Consider the following 15603-nt stretch of genomic DNA (forward strand, 5'->3'; position numbering starts at 1 on the left):
TTTGATGTATAGTATATAATAGATATGCTCATCTATTAATGCTGATAGATACGTTTATTCAGAAAGCATTTCCTAAGTACATAAGCCTACATCACTTACCTGTAGATTCTGATTCATAGGGTACATGGATTGACATGGGGCTATGACAGTCTATACTCCATGTTTTGTTTTTTTATAAATTTGTTTTTATTTATTTGTTTATTTTTGGCTGCATTGGGTCTTCGTTGCTGTGCGCGGGCTTTCTCTAGTTGCGATGAGTGGGGGCTACTCTTTGTTGCGGTGCGTGGGCTTCTCATTGTGGTGGCTTCTCTTGTTGCGGAGCGTGGGCTCTAGGCGCATGGGCTCAGTAGTTGTGGCTCACGGGCTCTAGAGCACAGGCTCAGCAGATGATTGTAGACCAGTGGTTGGTCTGTTTTGACCTTGGAGCTGCAGGCAACTTGGTTACATTGTCTTATTTGCCTTCTCTGTCCTGACTCACAGGTTGTAAGTACTCTGGTTCTTTCCAGATTTTTGTTTTATTTATATAGCTCACATTTTACATTTGTGCTAATTAACTAAAGTGGCATTTTAATTGTTCTTGCTTTGTAACACTTCTCCAAGTCCCTCTTCATTTCTATTTTTCAAGACTTTCTTGGCTTTTCCCACATTAATTCTTAGAGGCGACCTTTAGAACGGATTTACCAGGCTCCTCTCCAGAGCTTTTTGGGATTCTGATTGAATTTAAATTTAGTCTAAAGTAGCTGCCTACTGAGTGGCACTCCTAATCCCACTGGCTGGACCACTTCCCCCCAACCAGAGGCAGGGCTCAGAGACGGTTTCTGTTGGTCTTTTTCCTGTGAGTGGGCCATACTTTCTTTGCATGTTTTGTAATTTTTTGCTGAAAACTAGACATTTTAGATAACGTGGGAACTCTGGAAATCAGATTCTCCCCCTGCCCCAGGGATTTTTTGTTGTGGGTTCTTGTCGTTTGCGTCCTTATTGACTTTTCTAAACTATTTTTATAAGTCTATATCCTTCGTCATGTGTGGCCACTTAACTCTTTTTAGTTTTTGTTTTATACTGGAGTATAGTTGATTTACAATGTCATGTTAGTTTCTGGTGTACAGCAAAGTGATTCATAAAGAATATATGTATTCTTTTTCATATTCTTTTCCATTGTGATTTATTACAAGTTATTGAATATAGTTTCCTGTGCTATACAATAGGTCCTTGTTGGTTATCTATCTTATATTTAGTAGTGTGTATATGTTAATCCCAAACTCCTAATTTATCCCTCCCCCCTACCTTTCCCCTTTGGTAACCATAAGTTTGTTTTGAAGTCTGTGAATCTGTTTGTTTTGTAAATAAGCTCGTTTGTATCATTTTTTTTAGATTCCACATATAAGTGATACCATATTTGTCTTTGTCTGACTTAGTATGATAATCTCTAGGTCCATCCGTGTCGCTACAAATAGTGTCATTTCATTCTTTGTGTCTGGGTAATATTCCATTATATATAGGTACCACGTTTTCTTTATCCGTTCCTCTGTTGATGGGCATTTAGGTTGCTTCCATGCCTTGGCTATTGTAAATACTGCTGCTATGAACATTGGGGTGCATTTATCTTTTTGAATTATGGTTTTCTCTGGATATATGCCCAGGAGTGAGATTGCTGGATCATAGGGTAGTTCTATTTTTAGTTCCTTAAGGAACCTCTATACTGTTCTCCATAGTGGCTGCACCAATTTACATTCCCACCAACAGTGCAGGAGGGTTCTCTTTTCTCCACACCCTCTCCAGCATTTATTGTTTATAGACTTTTTGGTGATGGCCAGTCTGATTACTGTGAGGTGATAACCTCATTGTAGTTCTGATTTGCATTTTCTAATAATTAGCGATGCTGAGCATCTTTTAATGTGCTTTTTGGCCATCTGTATGTCTTCTGTGGAGCAATGTCTATTTAGATCTTCTACCCATTTTTTGATTGGGTTATTTTGATACTGAGCTGCATGAGCTGTTTGTATATTTTGGAGACTAATTCCTTGTCAGTGGCTTTACTTACAAATATTTTTTTTCCCATCTGTGGGTTGACTTTTTGTTGTTTATCATTTCCTTTATTGTGCAAAAGCTTTTAAGTTTAATTAGGTCCCATTTGGTTTTTTGTTTTTATTTTCGTTATTCTAGGAGGTGGATCCAAAAAGATACTGCTGCGATTTATGTCAAAGAGTGTTCTCTGCCTATGTTTTCCCTCTAAGAGTTCTATAGTGTCTGGCCTTACTTACACTTAGGTCTTTAATCCATTTTGAGTTTTTGTGTATGGTATTAGAGAATGTTCTGCTTTCGTTCTTTTACATGTAGTTGTCCAGTTTTCCCAGCACCACTTATTTAAGAGACTGTCTTCTCGTATATTCTTGCCTCCTTTGTCGTAAATTAGGTGACCATAGGTGCGTGGGTTTATTTCTGGGCTTTCTATCCTGTTCCATTGCTCTATATGTTTTTTTTTCAGTACTATACTGTTTTGATTACTGTAGCTTTGTCAGGGCACCTGATTCCTCCAGCTCCGTTTTTCTTTCTCAGGATTACTTTGGATATTTGGGGTCTTTTGTGTTTCTGTGCAAACATAAAAAATTTTCGTTCTAGTTCTGTAAAAAATACCATTGGTAACTTGATAGGGATTGCATTGAATCTGTATATTGTGTGGCCACTTAATTCTGTTCCATTAGCTTCCAGAGGTCAGCTGTGTTTTGTCAGCTTCTGTAAACACCTGGAGCCAAAAAAAAGGGGACATTCCCCCCAGTTTTGCAGGCTGGCTGTGTTGGGCACTCCTTCAGCGCTTAGCCAGGCTGGTTCCACTCTGCCTTAGCCTTCACTTCCAGCTTACATGGAGCCTGCAGGCCAGTCCAGGTGAGAGCATAGGGACTTTTCAGGTCTTTTCTGAGCTGTGTCTCACCTGGGCACACACGATGTGCACTAGGAAGCTTTTCAAAAGCTCGTATTGCCACACACAACTCCATTTTCCAACCTGTCCCTTCCCAGGCTTCTCAATACGTCTGCTGCTCACTTTGACTGTCATCCTGCCCCCCAGGTTGCTGCCCCCACCCCCAGGACTTGTGCCTTTAAATGCCTTTGGAACCAGCCCTCTGGGAAGACTGTTCTGAGTCAAGGAAACAACAAAGGGAAGCCCTGTTACTGACTTACAGACAGCGGCCCACAGGTGAGGCCCACAAGCACAGCTCTGTGGGGTAAGGTCTCATTCTTGCCCTGCTCCCAGCAACCTGTGCCTGGGACTCAGGCTGCCATCAATCGGGCTGGTGACCGGAGATGTGGGGGACAGTGGGTGGGCAGCTTTCTCATTGCTAAGTGTTGCCCTTATCAAGCTTCCTTGGTGGTTTTAAGTCCCAGACTAGATTCTAGAGTTTTGCCAACATTGCCAGCTCATTAATTGTTCATGTTGGGGGAGGGGGACAGATTTCTCTACTCTGCCATTTTTGGTGAAATCACTTCCCGTCAGTTTTCGAGCACTTCCTGATTGCTAATACAAATGACTGTTCTACACTTAATTTTCCTAATCAGCATTGGAATAAGTTTTTACTCTTAAGAGCTCTGGTTCCATTTAGTGGAGAATAATTACAAACCAAGATCTGGGTGAACATTTTTCTTTTTCTTTGGGGGGGGGGGGCGGGCACACACATTTTTCTGAAGGTAAAATACTGCATATTTAATTAGGAATTTAATACTATTACAGTGTGCTAGTATTTATTAGGATTCTGTTGATTCCATGAATAATCTTGTTGAAAAGATTATTGTTGAAAAGATTTTGAGTGGGCTGCCTTTTACTTTCTAAGACTCACTCTTGTATTTCATCATTAGTGTACCACTAAGTTTTGGAGGAAGGCATAAGTTGCATTTTAGAAGACATGACTGCAGTTCATTTTTTGTTGGCTAATTCTGTGTAAGTGTCAGATTGGCTGCCAAGCAAAGTGGCTGAACCAAGAGATTGAAATCTCATGTACAATTCCAAACAGGGGGTCCAGGGAGGTAGGGGACCCTCCCCATCCCGTTCCATGGTGTTATCCAGAGAAAAGTTTCCCTTCAACGTATTACTTTTCCATCCCCTAAGCAGGAGTTGGCAAAATATGGATCATAGGCCAAATTTGGCCTACTGCCTCTTTTTTGTACAGCATAAACCAAGAATGGTTTTTATATGTTTTAGAATAATAAGTTCTATCAAACACAGCCCAAGCAAGGGAAGGAGGAAAGGCAGTGAAGAACCAACTTTTAAGAATGTGACTCTTTTAAGAATGTGACTCAGCGGATGACACAGATTTCCCTAATGGGCTCCAACATAATCACCTGGCTACACCTACCTGAAAGGTAAGTTGAGAAGTCAAATCTCCAGTGATGTGCCAGTTGAAACTGAAGGGGGAATCTCTTTCATAAACAAAGCAGAGTAACACTGCAGTACAGTCAGCAGCCCAGTTTATTACACTGAGTTCTACAAAGTGATGCAGACACTCACATGTAGAACTCTCATCATAACGTTTACAAGCAGCTGTGCCATTTTCCTGAAAGTTGGCTTGGGTAGAAGTTGCCAGAAAAAGCACAGGAGGCATCATTTAGGTACCTAAGCTATAAAATTCTGGCTAAAACTGAACAGAATAAAACATTATTGGGGATTTTAATTAGGGGCCTTTAGTTTTCCTGTGTGCATGTTTTCATATTTCTGGAGGAGTCCTGGGCACAGTGTTAACTGTACTACTCAGTTAAAAACATACTTATTATCAGCATTGGTTTCTGTGTGGACCCCACTGTTTCTTCATGCCAAACCCCAATTCCATCCCTTCCCCCACAGGTACTCACACTGATGAAGGTAGACCTTAAGCACATACTACTGTGGCCTCTATGAGGGTGTGTAACTTTGATGTAAACATTTTTTAGTTGCACAAAATCTCATTCCATCCATTTTTCTTTCATTCATATCTAAAAATGTTTATCAGCTGTGCTACAACAAAGCACACACTGCTAACTGCTGGACACCACCCCACTGCTTGATCCACATTTTACTCACCTCTTCTAATGACAGTCACCTAGGATATCTCAAAAGTCCTGCTGTGGTGAAATTCCCTGTCTATACATCCTCCTGTGTATAGAATTTCTCTGGGATCTATCAACAGATTGGGGTACTACTGCATGATAAAGCACACATATTATTGAATTTAAAAGGTACTTCCAGGTTAGTTTCCCAGATGCCTGTATCATTTTACATATTTCCACAGTATACAAACATACCAATACATCCTTACCAGTATCTATCCATACAACTTTCTTTGGGGCGCTAGAGTGGACAGCCCAGCCAGCCACACTGAGGTGGAATAAAGAGAGGGTGACTGTTGCCTCAGAAGAGGGCCCTGGTGTTAGGAATGGTCTTCATTTTGACCTGTTTGAGAGGCCACAGAAGCATCAAATGAACCACCATTTCACTAACACTAGGATAACTGAAAAAACAGACCAAAAAACCTGGGGGAATCTCACCTCTATGTGCCAGGAGGGGTCGACCTCCTGCTCAGCCCTTGGAAACCCCCTGGGAGTTCCAAATCTGCTCACACTCCACAGTATGAGGTAACTGTGTATAAAGAGCAAGTACTCCTGCTCTGCCCAATTCCACATTCGGTTTGCTGCTGGGTGGGGAAACAGAACCATCCCCTGTGGTGCCTTCTTTCATGAACTTAGGCCTTGCCAGGAGTAGTTAAAAACTTTTCAAATATTGCATTCCATCAAATCTAAGACAACCCATTATTTTAAGTACCTCTAAGGAAGAAAAAAAATCAATGCCAGTTGAATCAGAACATGCTATAGATCCTAATTTCAGAGATGTAATAATATGAAAACACTGACATCTCTGAAACAATAAAGAAATCCCACGACTGCATTACTGAAGAGGCAGTTGAGGACCACTTACATGTACAGGACCCTTTCATGTCAGGCACTCCATAAGAGAAAAAGAATGTGGTAAACCATTTAAACTTTTCAAATATTTTACTTAAAATGCATACTGTTTATTTAAGCTACTTCCCTCTAGTGTATTTGCAGAGGCAAATATCATTTCAACAAATATAGTTGCTACACAAAACTATTATACACTCTACCAGAATTTTAATTCCTGTTATGTAGCAGACTCAAGATCATCTAGACAAATATGGTGGAAAAGTGATAAGCACAAAAAACAGGTGCCATGAGTGACAGAAATACATGACAAGCATGGCATTTCATCTCCGTGGTAAGGGGTGAATTACTCAAATAATACAGGCTATCAGGCTAATCACTGGACAACAGAAGTAGGTCCTTACCTGACGCCATATATTGTCAACAACATGGTAGCAATGATCCATGAATAACAAATTAACCTAAACAAAATTTATGTCATGCATTACCAAAAGATAGATACACCTGACATCGTATCAGGTTCCAGAGGTTCTTAGGTCAGTAACATAATTTAGAAAAACATACACATTTAATGGTTTCAGGTTTTCTAATGCTTAAACTATTTACACCAAAATTTACAGAAAATAAGGTAATTTTGAAATCAACAGCTCAAAATAAATGATTTGCCTAAAGTCCACTTCTCAATCGCGTAACTCCTACAAACTCTTTAGTTATCCCTAAAAACAACCTAAATCAATCATCTTAAAAATAAATTTAGTCTTTCAGAAAAGAAACAGTCCAGAGGTGGAATGGCTACATGGCTGGCTGGTTCAGTGGCTCAAGAGCATTGCCCAGGTCCCAGGTTCTTCCAATCTTTCTGCTCTGCCATGTGCAAATTATATCATAATTCACTGCTGAAAGACAGAGCCAGGCATCACATTCCAGAGCAGGAAAAGTTCAACAAGGTTCCATTTCACCCAGCATGATTCCTTGAAGCTTTGAAGAAAACTTTTCCAGAAATAACCTGTCAGATGTTTCCTTTATTTGTCTAGAATGGGTCCTTGGACCACTCTAAACCAGTTGCTGGCCATGAGAAAGGGATTATCATTATTGGCTGAAACTAATCAGGATTTTTCTGTTCTGTCAGGAGAAATGGATACCCAAACTTGGCCAGCCAACAATAAGGAGCGAGTGACTAGGGTGGTCACCCAAACAATGCCAGCTACAAAGCCATATGAACCCACTCTTAATCCATTCAGGAAGGAGCAAAGCACAGTGTTTAAAAATACCATCGTATCAAATAAAATTAATTCCTAGGTTACACATTATGTGTGCTCTGCACACTTACACTTAGGTAGGGATCTAAATAAAAAACCGTAGGTGGAAAAAATTAGATTAAAATGAAACTATTTTAGGTTCAGCTAAAAAACTGTACTGAGTGCAATGAGTCCTATGTTCCTCACTACAGACTTCTGGCATTAACAGTTGTAAATTATCTATGCCATTTTCTATTTTTTGCATAGATTTCTATCTCTTGCTAATTCAGATACAGTTGAAAACATTATTAAAAACACTGGCTCCCTTATGGAAGACTTAGTTCATTACCAATGATAAAATGCATTTATAAATGCCAGGGAAGATTACAAAAAGAAGCATACTTCTTATCTTTCAAATATTAGTTCAGTAACAATGCATATTAAGATACTAACATAGTGGTGCTACTTAAAATGGGTCTTTACCATATGCCTTAGAAATTATTCTAATAAGAATAGGATGCCTTTTCAAACATGATTCAAACTGAACAATTCCTGTAATGCAGCATCTTAAGCAAACAAACAGACCAAAACACCCTCAAAAGCATTAGTCCTACATCCTCAGGACCCACTCATATATGAGCTTAATGTTGCCATGTTGCTGTCTTGATTAGCTACCTGACAACTTTACAGCTTCTATTTACATAAGGAGCATATTTATTCACAACAGCCATCTTCTGCGGCTCCTTTTTTACAAAAAACTTCATATTTTATCAGAAACATAACTTTCAGTATTCATAATTTCCAACAGAATATGTTCTCCACATTCCTTAAGTTGAGAGATTTTCCCTTGGTCTGAATTCCCTGATATGTGAAACAGTTTGAATCCATGGTGAAACTATGTACAATTTAAGTATCAATAAATTTTTACTTTTGTCAACCCATCATGGGGCCTAGTTACAGTTGTGGTTTCCATCCTGTGAACTTCCGATTCCAAGTCTGACTATAATGCTCGAAGGCTTGTCTACACTCACCTGTGTGATCTTAGGATGGTAGGAATATTGAGGGTTCTGTGACATTAAATGAGGTGTGACTTCAGAGAAGCCTTCCCACGTCAAGTACGTTCATATTCCCTCTCCTGTGAATTCTCTGATGGCTATTGAAGGCTGATTTGTGGTAGAATTTTTTCCCACATTCGTTACATTCATAGGGCTTCTCTCCTGAATGAGTTCTATAATGTACCGTAAGGTATGACATCCGAGAGAAGGCTTTCCCACATTCGTTACATTCAAAAGGTTTCTCTCCTGAATGAATTCGATGATGGATAGTGAGATATGACATCTGAGAGAAGAACTTCCCACATTCATAACACTCATAGGCTTTCTCTCCTGTGTGTGTTCTCTGATGTCTATTAAGAGCTGAATTCTGGCAGAAGGTTTTCCCACATTCAGTACATTCATAGGGCTTCTCTCCTGAATGAATTCTGTGATGTATAGTGAGGTATGACATCTGAGAGAAGAACTTCCCACATATGTAACATTCATAAGGCTTCTCTCCTTTATGTATTCTCCGATGTCTACAAAGGGCTGAATTCTGGTAGAAGGTCTTCCCACATTCGTTACATTCATAGGGTTTCACGCCTGAGTGAGTTCTATGATGTATAGTGAGGTATGACAACTGGGAGAATAACTTTCCACATTCATTACATTCATAGGGCTTCTCTCCTGTGTGGACCCTCTGATGTCTCATGAGGGCTGAGTTCAGGTAGAAGGTTTTCCCGCATTCGTTACATTCATAGGGCTTCTCTCCTGAATGAGTTCTGTAATGTACAGTGAGATATGACAACCGAGAGAAGAATTTCCCACATTCATTGCACTCGTAGGGTTTCTCTCCTGTGTGTGTCCTCTGGTGTGTAGTCAGAGTAGACTTGCGGCAGAAACATTTCCCACACTCGTTGCACTTATAGAGTTTCACGCCTGTGTGAATTTTCTGATGGTCATTAAGTGCTGACTTCTGGGAGAAGGTTTTTCCACAGTCATGACAAACATAGGGTCTCTCTCCTGAATGTGTTCTCTGGTGTTGTGTGAGATGTGTCTTCTGGCAAAATGATTTTCCACAATAACTACATTCATAGGGCTTCTCTCCTGAGTGAGTTCTCTGATGTTGAATGAGGTGTAACTTCTGATAGAAAGTTTTCCCACATTCAGTACATTCATAGGGCTTCTCCCCTGTGTGTGTTCGCTGATGTACAGTGAGGGTTCCCTTCTGGCAGAAGGATTTCCCACATTGGTTACATTCATAAGGTTTCTCTCCTGTATGAGTCCTCTGGTGTATAATAAATTTTGACTTTTTACAGAAGGACTTCCCACATGCATTGCATTCATAGGGCTTCACTTCCATATGAGCTCTCTGGTGCACACTGAGGTTTGACATTTGGAGAAAGGCTATTTCAGATTCGTTCCACTTGTAGGGCTTCTCCTCCATATGATTAACAAACACTGTACCCTTTTGAAAGGCTTTCTGATATTCCATATATTCAAAGGGTTTCTCTAAAATATGAATGTTCTGATAAATACTTCCTTCATTTAGAGCATAAGCCTCCCTATTTTGATTAAATTCATAAGGTTTATCTCCTGGATGAGTTTTTTCAAGCTTAACATGGAGAAGTGATTTCCCACATGCACTACATTCATCCGGCTTCATTCTTGCATAGCTTCCATCACTACTAATATATTCTGAAGTAGATTTTAAACTCTTTCCACATGAGTCACATTTACAGGATATTTTTCTTGAAGGAACAGGGTTTGTTTCCACATTAAAAGTCTTACCAAAAACATTACCTCTCTCTTCAATCAGGGTTTTGTTGTTGACAGATTCGGTTTGCCTTGAATGTTTGTCTTCATTTTCCTGGGCTCCCTCTATCAGATCATGGGCTTCCCAGTCTTCTTCTAAAAAGAGGCAAAATTAACCAATTTTTATACATCTTCCTATATAAGATATGAGATGTGATTTGTACACAAGCCATTTCTTTGTGGCACAGGTGCTAGCTTCATGGACAGATGAAAACAATTCCAAGTGTACTTTTTTCCCTTATTCTTTTGGTTTGGAATAAGCACCCACATGCACACACACAACCTCCACAATCTCCAGTGGTGAGAAAAGCTGACAAAAGCACAAGCACCGGGCTTTCCTGATGGCGCAGTGGTTAAGAATCTGCCTGCAAGTGCAGGGGACACGAGTTTGAGCCCAGGTCTGCGAAGATCCCACATGCCACAGAGCAACTAAGCCCATGTGCCACAACTACTAAGCCTGCGCTCTAGAGCCTGTGTGCCACAACTACTGAAGCTCGCACACCTAGAGGCCGTGCTCTGCAACAAGAGAAGCCACCACAGTGAGAAGCCTGCACACTGCAACAAAGAGTAGCCTCTGCTCGCCACAACTAGAGAAAGCCCACGCACAGCAACGAAGACCCAACGCAGCAAAAACACACACAAGCACCTTTGATCTTTGCTACTTTTAAGATTTTGTTCAAAACTGGGTATAGAAGGTAAAATACAAACGTGGAGCAATGATGAGAAGACAAAAGATGCTGGGTGAATGACCAATTCTTAGATGTGAAAGGACTCACTGCAAACAGGTAAACTGATGGGGTGACAATGAGTTTAGCCACTGGACAAGGACAAGGAGGAATCAGTCTCAGGAGGTGGATCAGCACTTTACACCATGGCACTTTCACATCAGGTGGAGAGACAGATCACAGGCTAAGGCACTGTCACCTACACTGAGATGTCTGGTACCAGCAATGCTCCAGATAACGTTCAACCACAGGTCTCTGCTCCTATTGTTTTACTAAGTTTGCCGGACTTCCAGCCTTGACCCACTCAAACCCTATCTTTTAGGGTGTGTCCATGCTTAAAAAAAAATACTATCCTTTCTCAAGTTAATTAGCTCCATTTCCCCTTAAAGGTGAAAATAATTACTCTCCATATATTTTTGATTCAGCCTTGCATTGAAACATTAACATTCCATGTGCAATGCTGACTTTTAAATTACCCATGCATCTCTGTTCTCTTTTCTTAACCAAAACCTCTTAGAAAGTATGGCTCTATTTCCTATTTCTTTTGAACCCCTCAATAGAAATCATAGTTGTTCTTAATTTTAATCATATGGACATCTTTTGACTACCAGCAGAATATATGGGATGTCACATATTTAGAAATAAATGCCTATATCTGAATCACTTTGCTGTACACCTGAAACTAACACAACACTATAAACTGACTATACTTCAATAAAAAAATAAAAATAAAATAAAATAAAATAAAAAGAAATACCTGCCTATAAATTATTTCTGATGGAATGGACAAGAAGGTTCTTTCACTGACCTGGCTCCTCAGATTATCAAAGAAATAAACATGTACTATATATTACATACTATGATGAGGGGAGAGAACATGGCCTTTTCTTTATTGGATTATGGGGGGCGTGGTGTGCAGAAGCTCAAGCAAAAAATACATAATCAAATAACAGATTCCTTGATCAGACCTAGCTTTTTTTTTAAGGCATCACCATGATGAGGTGGAGTCAAAGTCAAAGAAGAGATTGGAGTGATGATTAGAGCTGGAAGGAAAAACTTCAAGGAGGGTTTGAATATTTGAGTTCAGACTTAAAGAATGTGTAATCTGGACAAATAACCCACACCCCAATGAAACAGAAGACATTTAGAAGTGTGGACCAAAGGGAGTTTATCCGGAGTTTCGGAAAACAATAGAAAATTAAAATTTCCAGGTAACACAGGGCCGATATTGGGTAATTCTTAAAGGAGGAGCAGTTTAAATTCTTTTTAGCAATCAACAGGGAATTGCTGTAGGCTTACCCTATGAGACTAGTGATAAGATGGGTTAGAAAGGCAGATGAACACATCTTGCAAATCCAGTCAGAATGAAGGAGCGCCTACTGCTCCCACAGGAAACACTGAACCAGAGGACAGGGTGGACAATGCAGCATTAAACAGACAAAAACCCTCAAGACTTCAGACAGGAGGAGCCCTTTGAAGAAGTCGGGGAACAAACCACTGAAGTACGAAGCAGATCCTTCAGAGACATTTCTGGGGGGGGGGGTGGGAGGATAAATGATCCACGACTCATTTCTGTACCTCCTACTCACTCCACACCTACTCCGACACGACAGCATTCAAGGCCCTGGCCACAGAACAGTAAATAGGAGACAAGATGAAAATGGGCATTTGGAGGAAGAGGGAGATCCAAACTCCAGCAGCACTCGTCTCAGGAATGACCAGCACCCGTGCTCATGACAGCAAAGGTGAACTGAGTTTACTGGTTTATGCACAAGATGGGGGTTTGACCTCTGACCTCAAGGAAAGAGAAGTGAGAAGTGAAACTGCAGACAGAAACAAGTCTGAGGCATTTCATGGGAAAGAAGAAAAAAGGAAGGTAAAAGAATATGGAGAGTCACGAGTTATTCTCTAGTAACAGACTATGAATGCCTGAAAGCAAAAAGAATCTACGATAAGAGGTTACTGAATATGCTGTAAGAACAAGAGGATCTGAGGTTTAAGAGGAAGAAGGAAGTGAGTGGCTTTGGTTCTGGGTAGAAGCAAGCGTGGAGGAGCTCTACCAACATAAGCTTTTGTGGGGAAGGAGGAAGTCTTGGGGAGTGAGATTCGTGCAGCTAAAGCACACAAGCAACTCTCCTTGGTCACTTCTAAGGCTCGGCACCATTAAAAATTCCAGGGAAAAACACTTCTGAGTTACCGACCTCCTCACTGCCTCACTCACACACCTGGGTAACTCTGAAGTAGGAATTCTCCTCCCACTATCCATGGCTCTTCTCCTTTCTCCAACTTGGTGATAACTTCCGGTTTGATAATGTGACACCCTGTTAACAGAAATGAGAGAGAACTTGAGCCTGGCTGCTGGGCTTCCAGATCTGTCATCTAAGCAAAGGGCTGCCTTTCAAGCTACACAACAGAAGTGGCCATCTGTGCTGTACCAAAATTAGAACCTACTTGGAGGCAAAGACCAAATGCCCTCCTGCCTGGTGCCCCAGATTACTCACATTTGTCCCGTTAAATTCAAAGTTAAAGTCAGTAAGTTAGAGGGAAATCCTGTTTATCTCAGCAATTCAGAAAGCAGGCTCTCCTCACCCACAGAAACGAGGTGGCTGTAGTTCTCCAGCATCACATCCCTGTAGGTTGTCTTCTGCTCAGGGTCCAACTGCTGCCACTCATCCTGGGTGAAGTCCACAGCCACGTCCTTGAATGACACTGGCCCCTGTAATGGCACCGTGATGGGAACTGGGTGACGTGGAGACGACTTAGGGGGACAAGAGCTCACCCAGCTCACCAAGAAAGTTAACACTGTATACCTCTTTTACGTTATGGATCTCGTGGGAGGAAAATAAATACAATACACTGCTATGAGTTCGTTCAGTGTACAGCAAAGAAAGAAAATATTGTCCTACACTGTGAGCCAGGAACAATCCTGGCTGTTGGGGACCTACAACAGCAGACAAAGCCCCTGCCCCTGAGGAGCACAGGTCTGAGGGCATGCGTGCCAACCCGGGATGCACTGTGCCCCTTCGCTTGGCTTCCAGACTGTTAACAGCGTGGTCCTCCTCTTACCTCCCCGGCCACTCCTTCTCAGTCTTGTTTGCTGGCTCCTCCTCTCCCCTGAGTCATCCTCAAGTTAGAGAGACCTGGGGCTCAGTTATTTTCTTTTACACTTTGCTTTGATGGTGATCCCATCCGGCCTCATGGCTTTAATTACCATCTACATGTCAACACTTCCCAAATTTATATCGCCAGCCCAGGCTTCTCTCCTAAACTCCGGACACATGTGTCCCATTCCTGTCCTAAGCTTCTCCTACCGCTCACAGAAGGAGCTGAGCTGCAGTACTGGCCACACTTCCCAAAGTAACAAGCAAGCCAGGCAACACATCCTAGTTCCGTATTTTACTATGAAGATAAGCCTGGAGTGGTCTGACCCTGACCTGCCAAACGAGCTGTCGGGGACAGCTGGGTCAGCTGCCCCTAATTCCCAGCTGGGGACTTGGAATCCCTTCTTCCCACGAACACCTTCCAGGGGAGGAGCACACTCCTGACAAGGGACAGAGAGCTCACAAAAGAACTAGAAATTGCCACACCCAGACGTTTTAGCGTGGATCTTTTGAATAAATTCACGAACACTCACACCAGTCATTACAAACTGTTTCCTTCTGTACCATCACCTCTGAAATAAAGATAATAATGGTACCTATCACCTAATGATACAGATCAATATCAAATGGGTTCATCCATGGAAAGCACTTAACATAGTTCTTTGGACATAAAATGCTTCTCAATGATACCTACTATTATTGTTGATAATCTAAAGTGTATCCCATTACTCGTGAAAGGAGGACAAATATGAAGCAGAAAACAGAGAAGTAAATTTAAATAACTAAATGTAATGTGGCTGTTAAGTTTATGCAATTGCCAAGAAAGGAATACAACACAGGACCAGCATGTTAAACATAAAAAAGTTCAGGTGATTTCAAAAGAACGTGGAGGGAGGAATGGTGTGGAGGAGGTTAAGGAAAAGACCACGCCAAGCTAAGAGGCCGTTTAAGATGGCAACAAACTCCTGACATTGACTGAAAATCAAAGTTCTTTATGTGGAGCAATCGAAGAGGCAGGATGGGTCCTGTTAGCAAGGTCCCCTGAGATGCCAGATCACCTGACCCCCAGCTCCAGATGCAGAGACGTCCGGGACCCAGGCTTTGCTGGCCTCGGAAGGCTGAGGGTGCCCACCTGCTGACAGGACACCGGGGGGGTGGGGTGGGGGGTGGGGGGGTGAGCGGGGCGGGGGGAAGAGCTGGTTGCCGCCCAAGGCAGACGAGCGTCTGTGCAGAACTGCCTCGGCTCAGCCTCGAGAAGCCTGTCTCAGAAATCGACAGCAAGTCTTCCAGAAGCTCTGCCCATATTCCATTCAGGCGTCACTGGTCACACCTGTGGCTGCCCGGATGAAGACTGGGGGCCCACACGTTCACACACTGAAAGTTATTACCAAATGCAAGAGAGTGAGGGATCAGACCATGAACTACTCTCATTTTAAAGCGTAAGTAGAATCACGCACACCTTATTCTCCTTTCCGGTTCTGCATTTGTAATTTCACAAAATGTGTGATTTGTGGGGCTTTTCTAATCGCTTGTAATTTTGCCCGATGAGAAAAAAACAGCACAATAAGAAAACATTATAGTTTTCACTGGTAACGGGCATAAAAATATATGCACTGTTGCTGCTTGAAAACAGCATTCATGTGAATGTTCCAGATGATTTTCTATTTCGTGATGGGTTAAGTGGCTTGCCCACGTTCACGTTTATGTAAAGGGAAGATGAGAAAATTGCACTTTAAACTTAAAAAAATGGATGTCAGGAAACCTGGATAAC

At 41.6% G+C, this 15603-nt stretch overlaps 1 protein-coding gene across 24 annotated transcripts in view; it reads right to left on the minus strand.

The window, feature by feature from the left end:
• Positions 1 to 15603, minus strand: part of ZNF12 (zinc finger protein 12) — a 91202-nt gene that overhangs the window by 6974 nt on the left and 68625 nt on the right. For 11 of the 24 annotated variants that reach the window (XM_033426828.2, XM_049699458.1, XM_049699454.1 and 8 more), the window contains 3 exons: positions 13321 to 13447; positions 12957 to 13052; positions 6014 to 10102 (listed from right to left, as the gene is read on the minus strand). In XM_033426828.2, the coding sequence (XP_033282719.1) occupies positions 8250 to 10102; positions 12957 to 13052; positions 13321 to 13447 (2076 nt within the window). In that variant the 3' untranslated portion in view covers positions 6014 to 8249. Of the gene's footprint in view, positions 1 to 5244; positions 5417 to 6013; positions 10103 to 12956; positions 13053 to 13320; positions 13448 to 15603 lie in introns of those variants that run through there. The other 13 variants (XM_033426829.2, XM_049699465.1, XM_049699464.1 and 10 more) reach the window with 7 other exon arrangements.

Source organism: Orcinus orca, chromosome 16 (genome assembly GCF_937001465.1).
Source record: "Orcinus orca chromosome 16, mOrcOrc1.1, whole genome shotgun sequence".
NCBI classification, from domain to species: Eukaryota; Metazoa; Chordata; class Mammalia; order Artiodactyla; family Delphinidae; genus Orcinus; species Orcinus orca.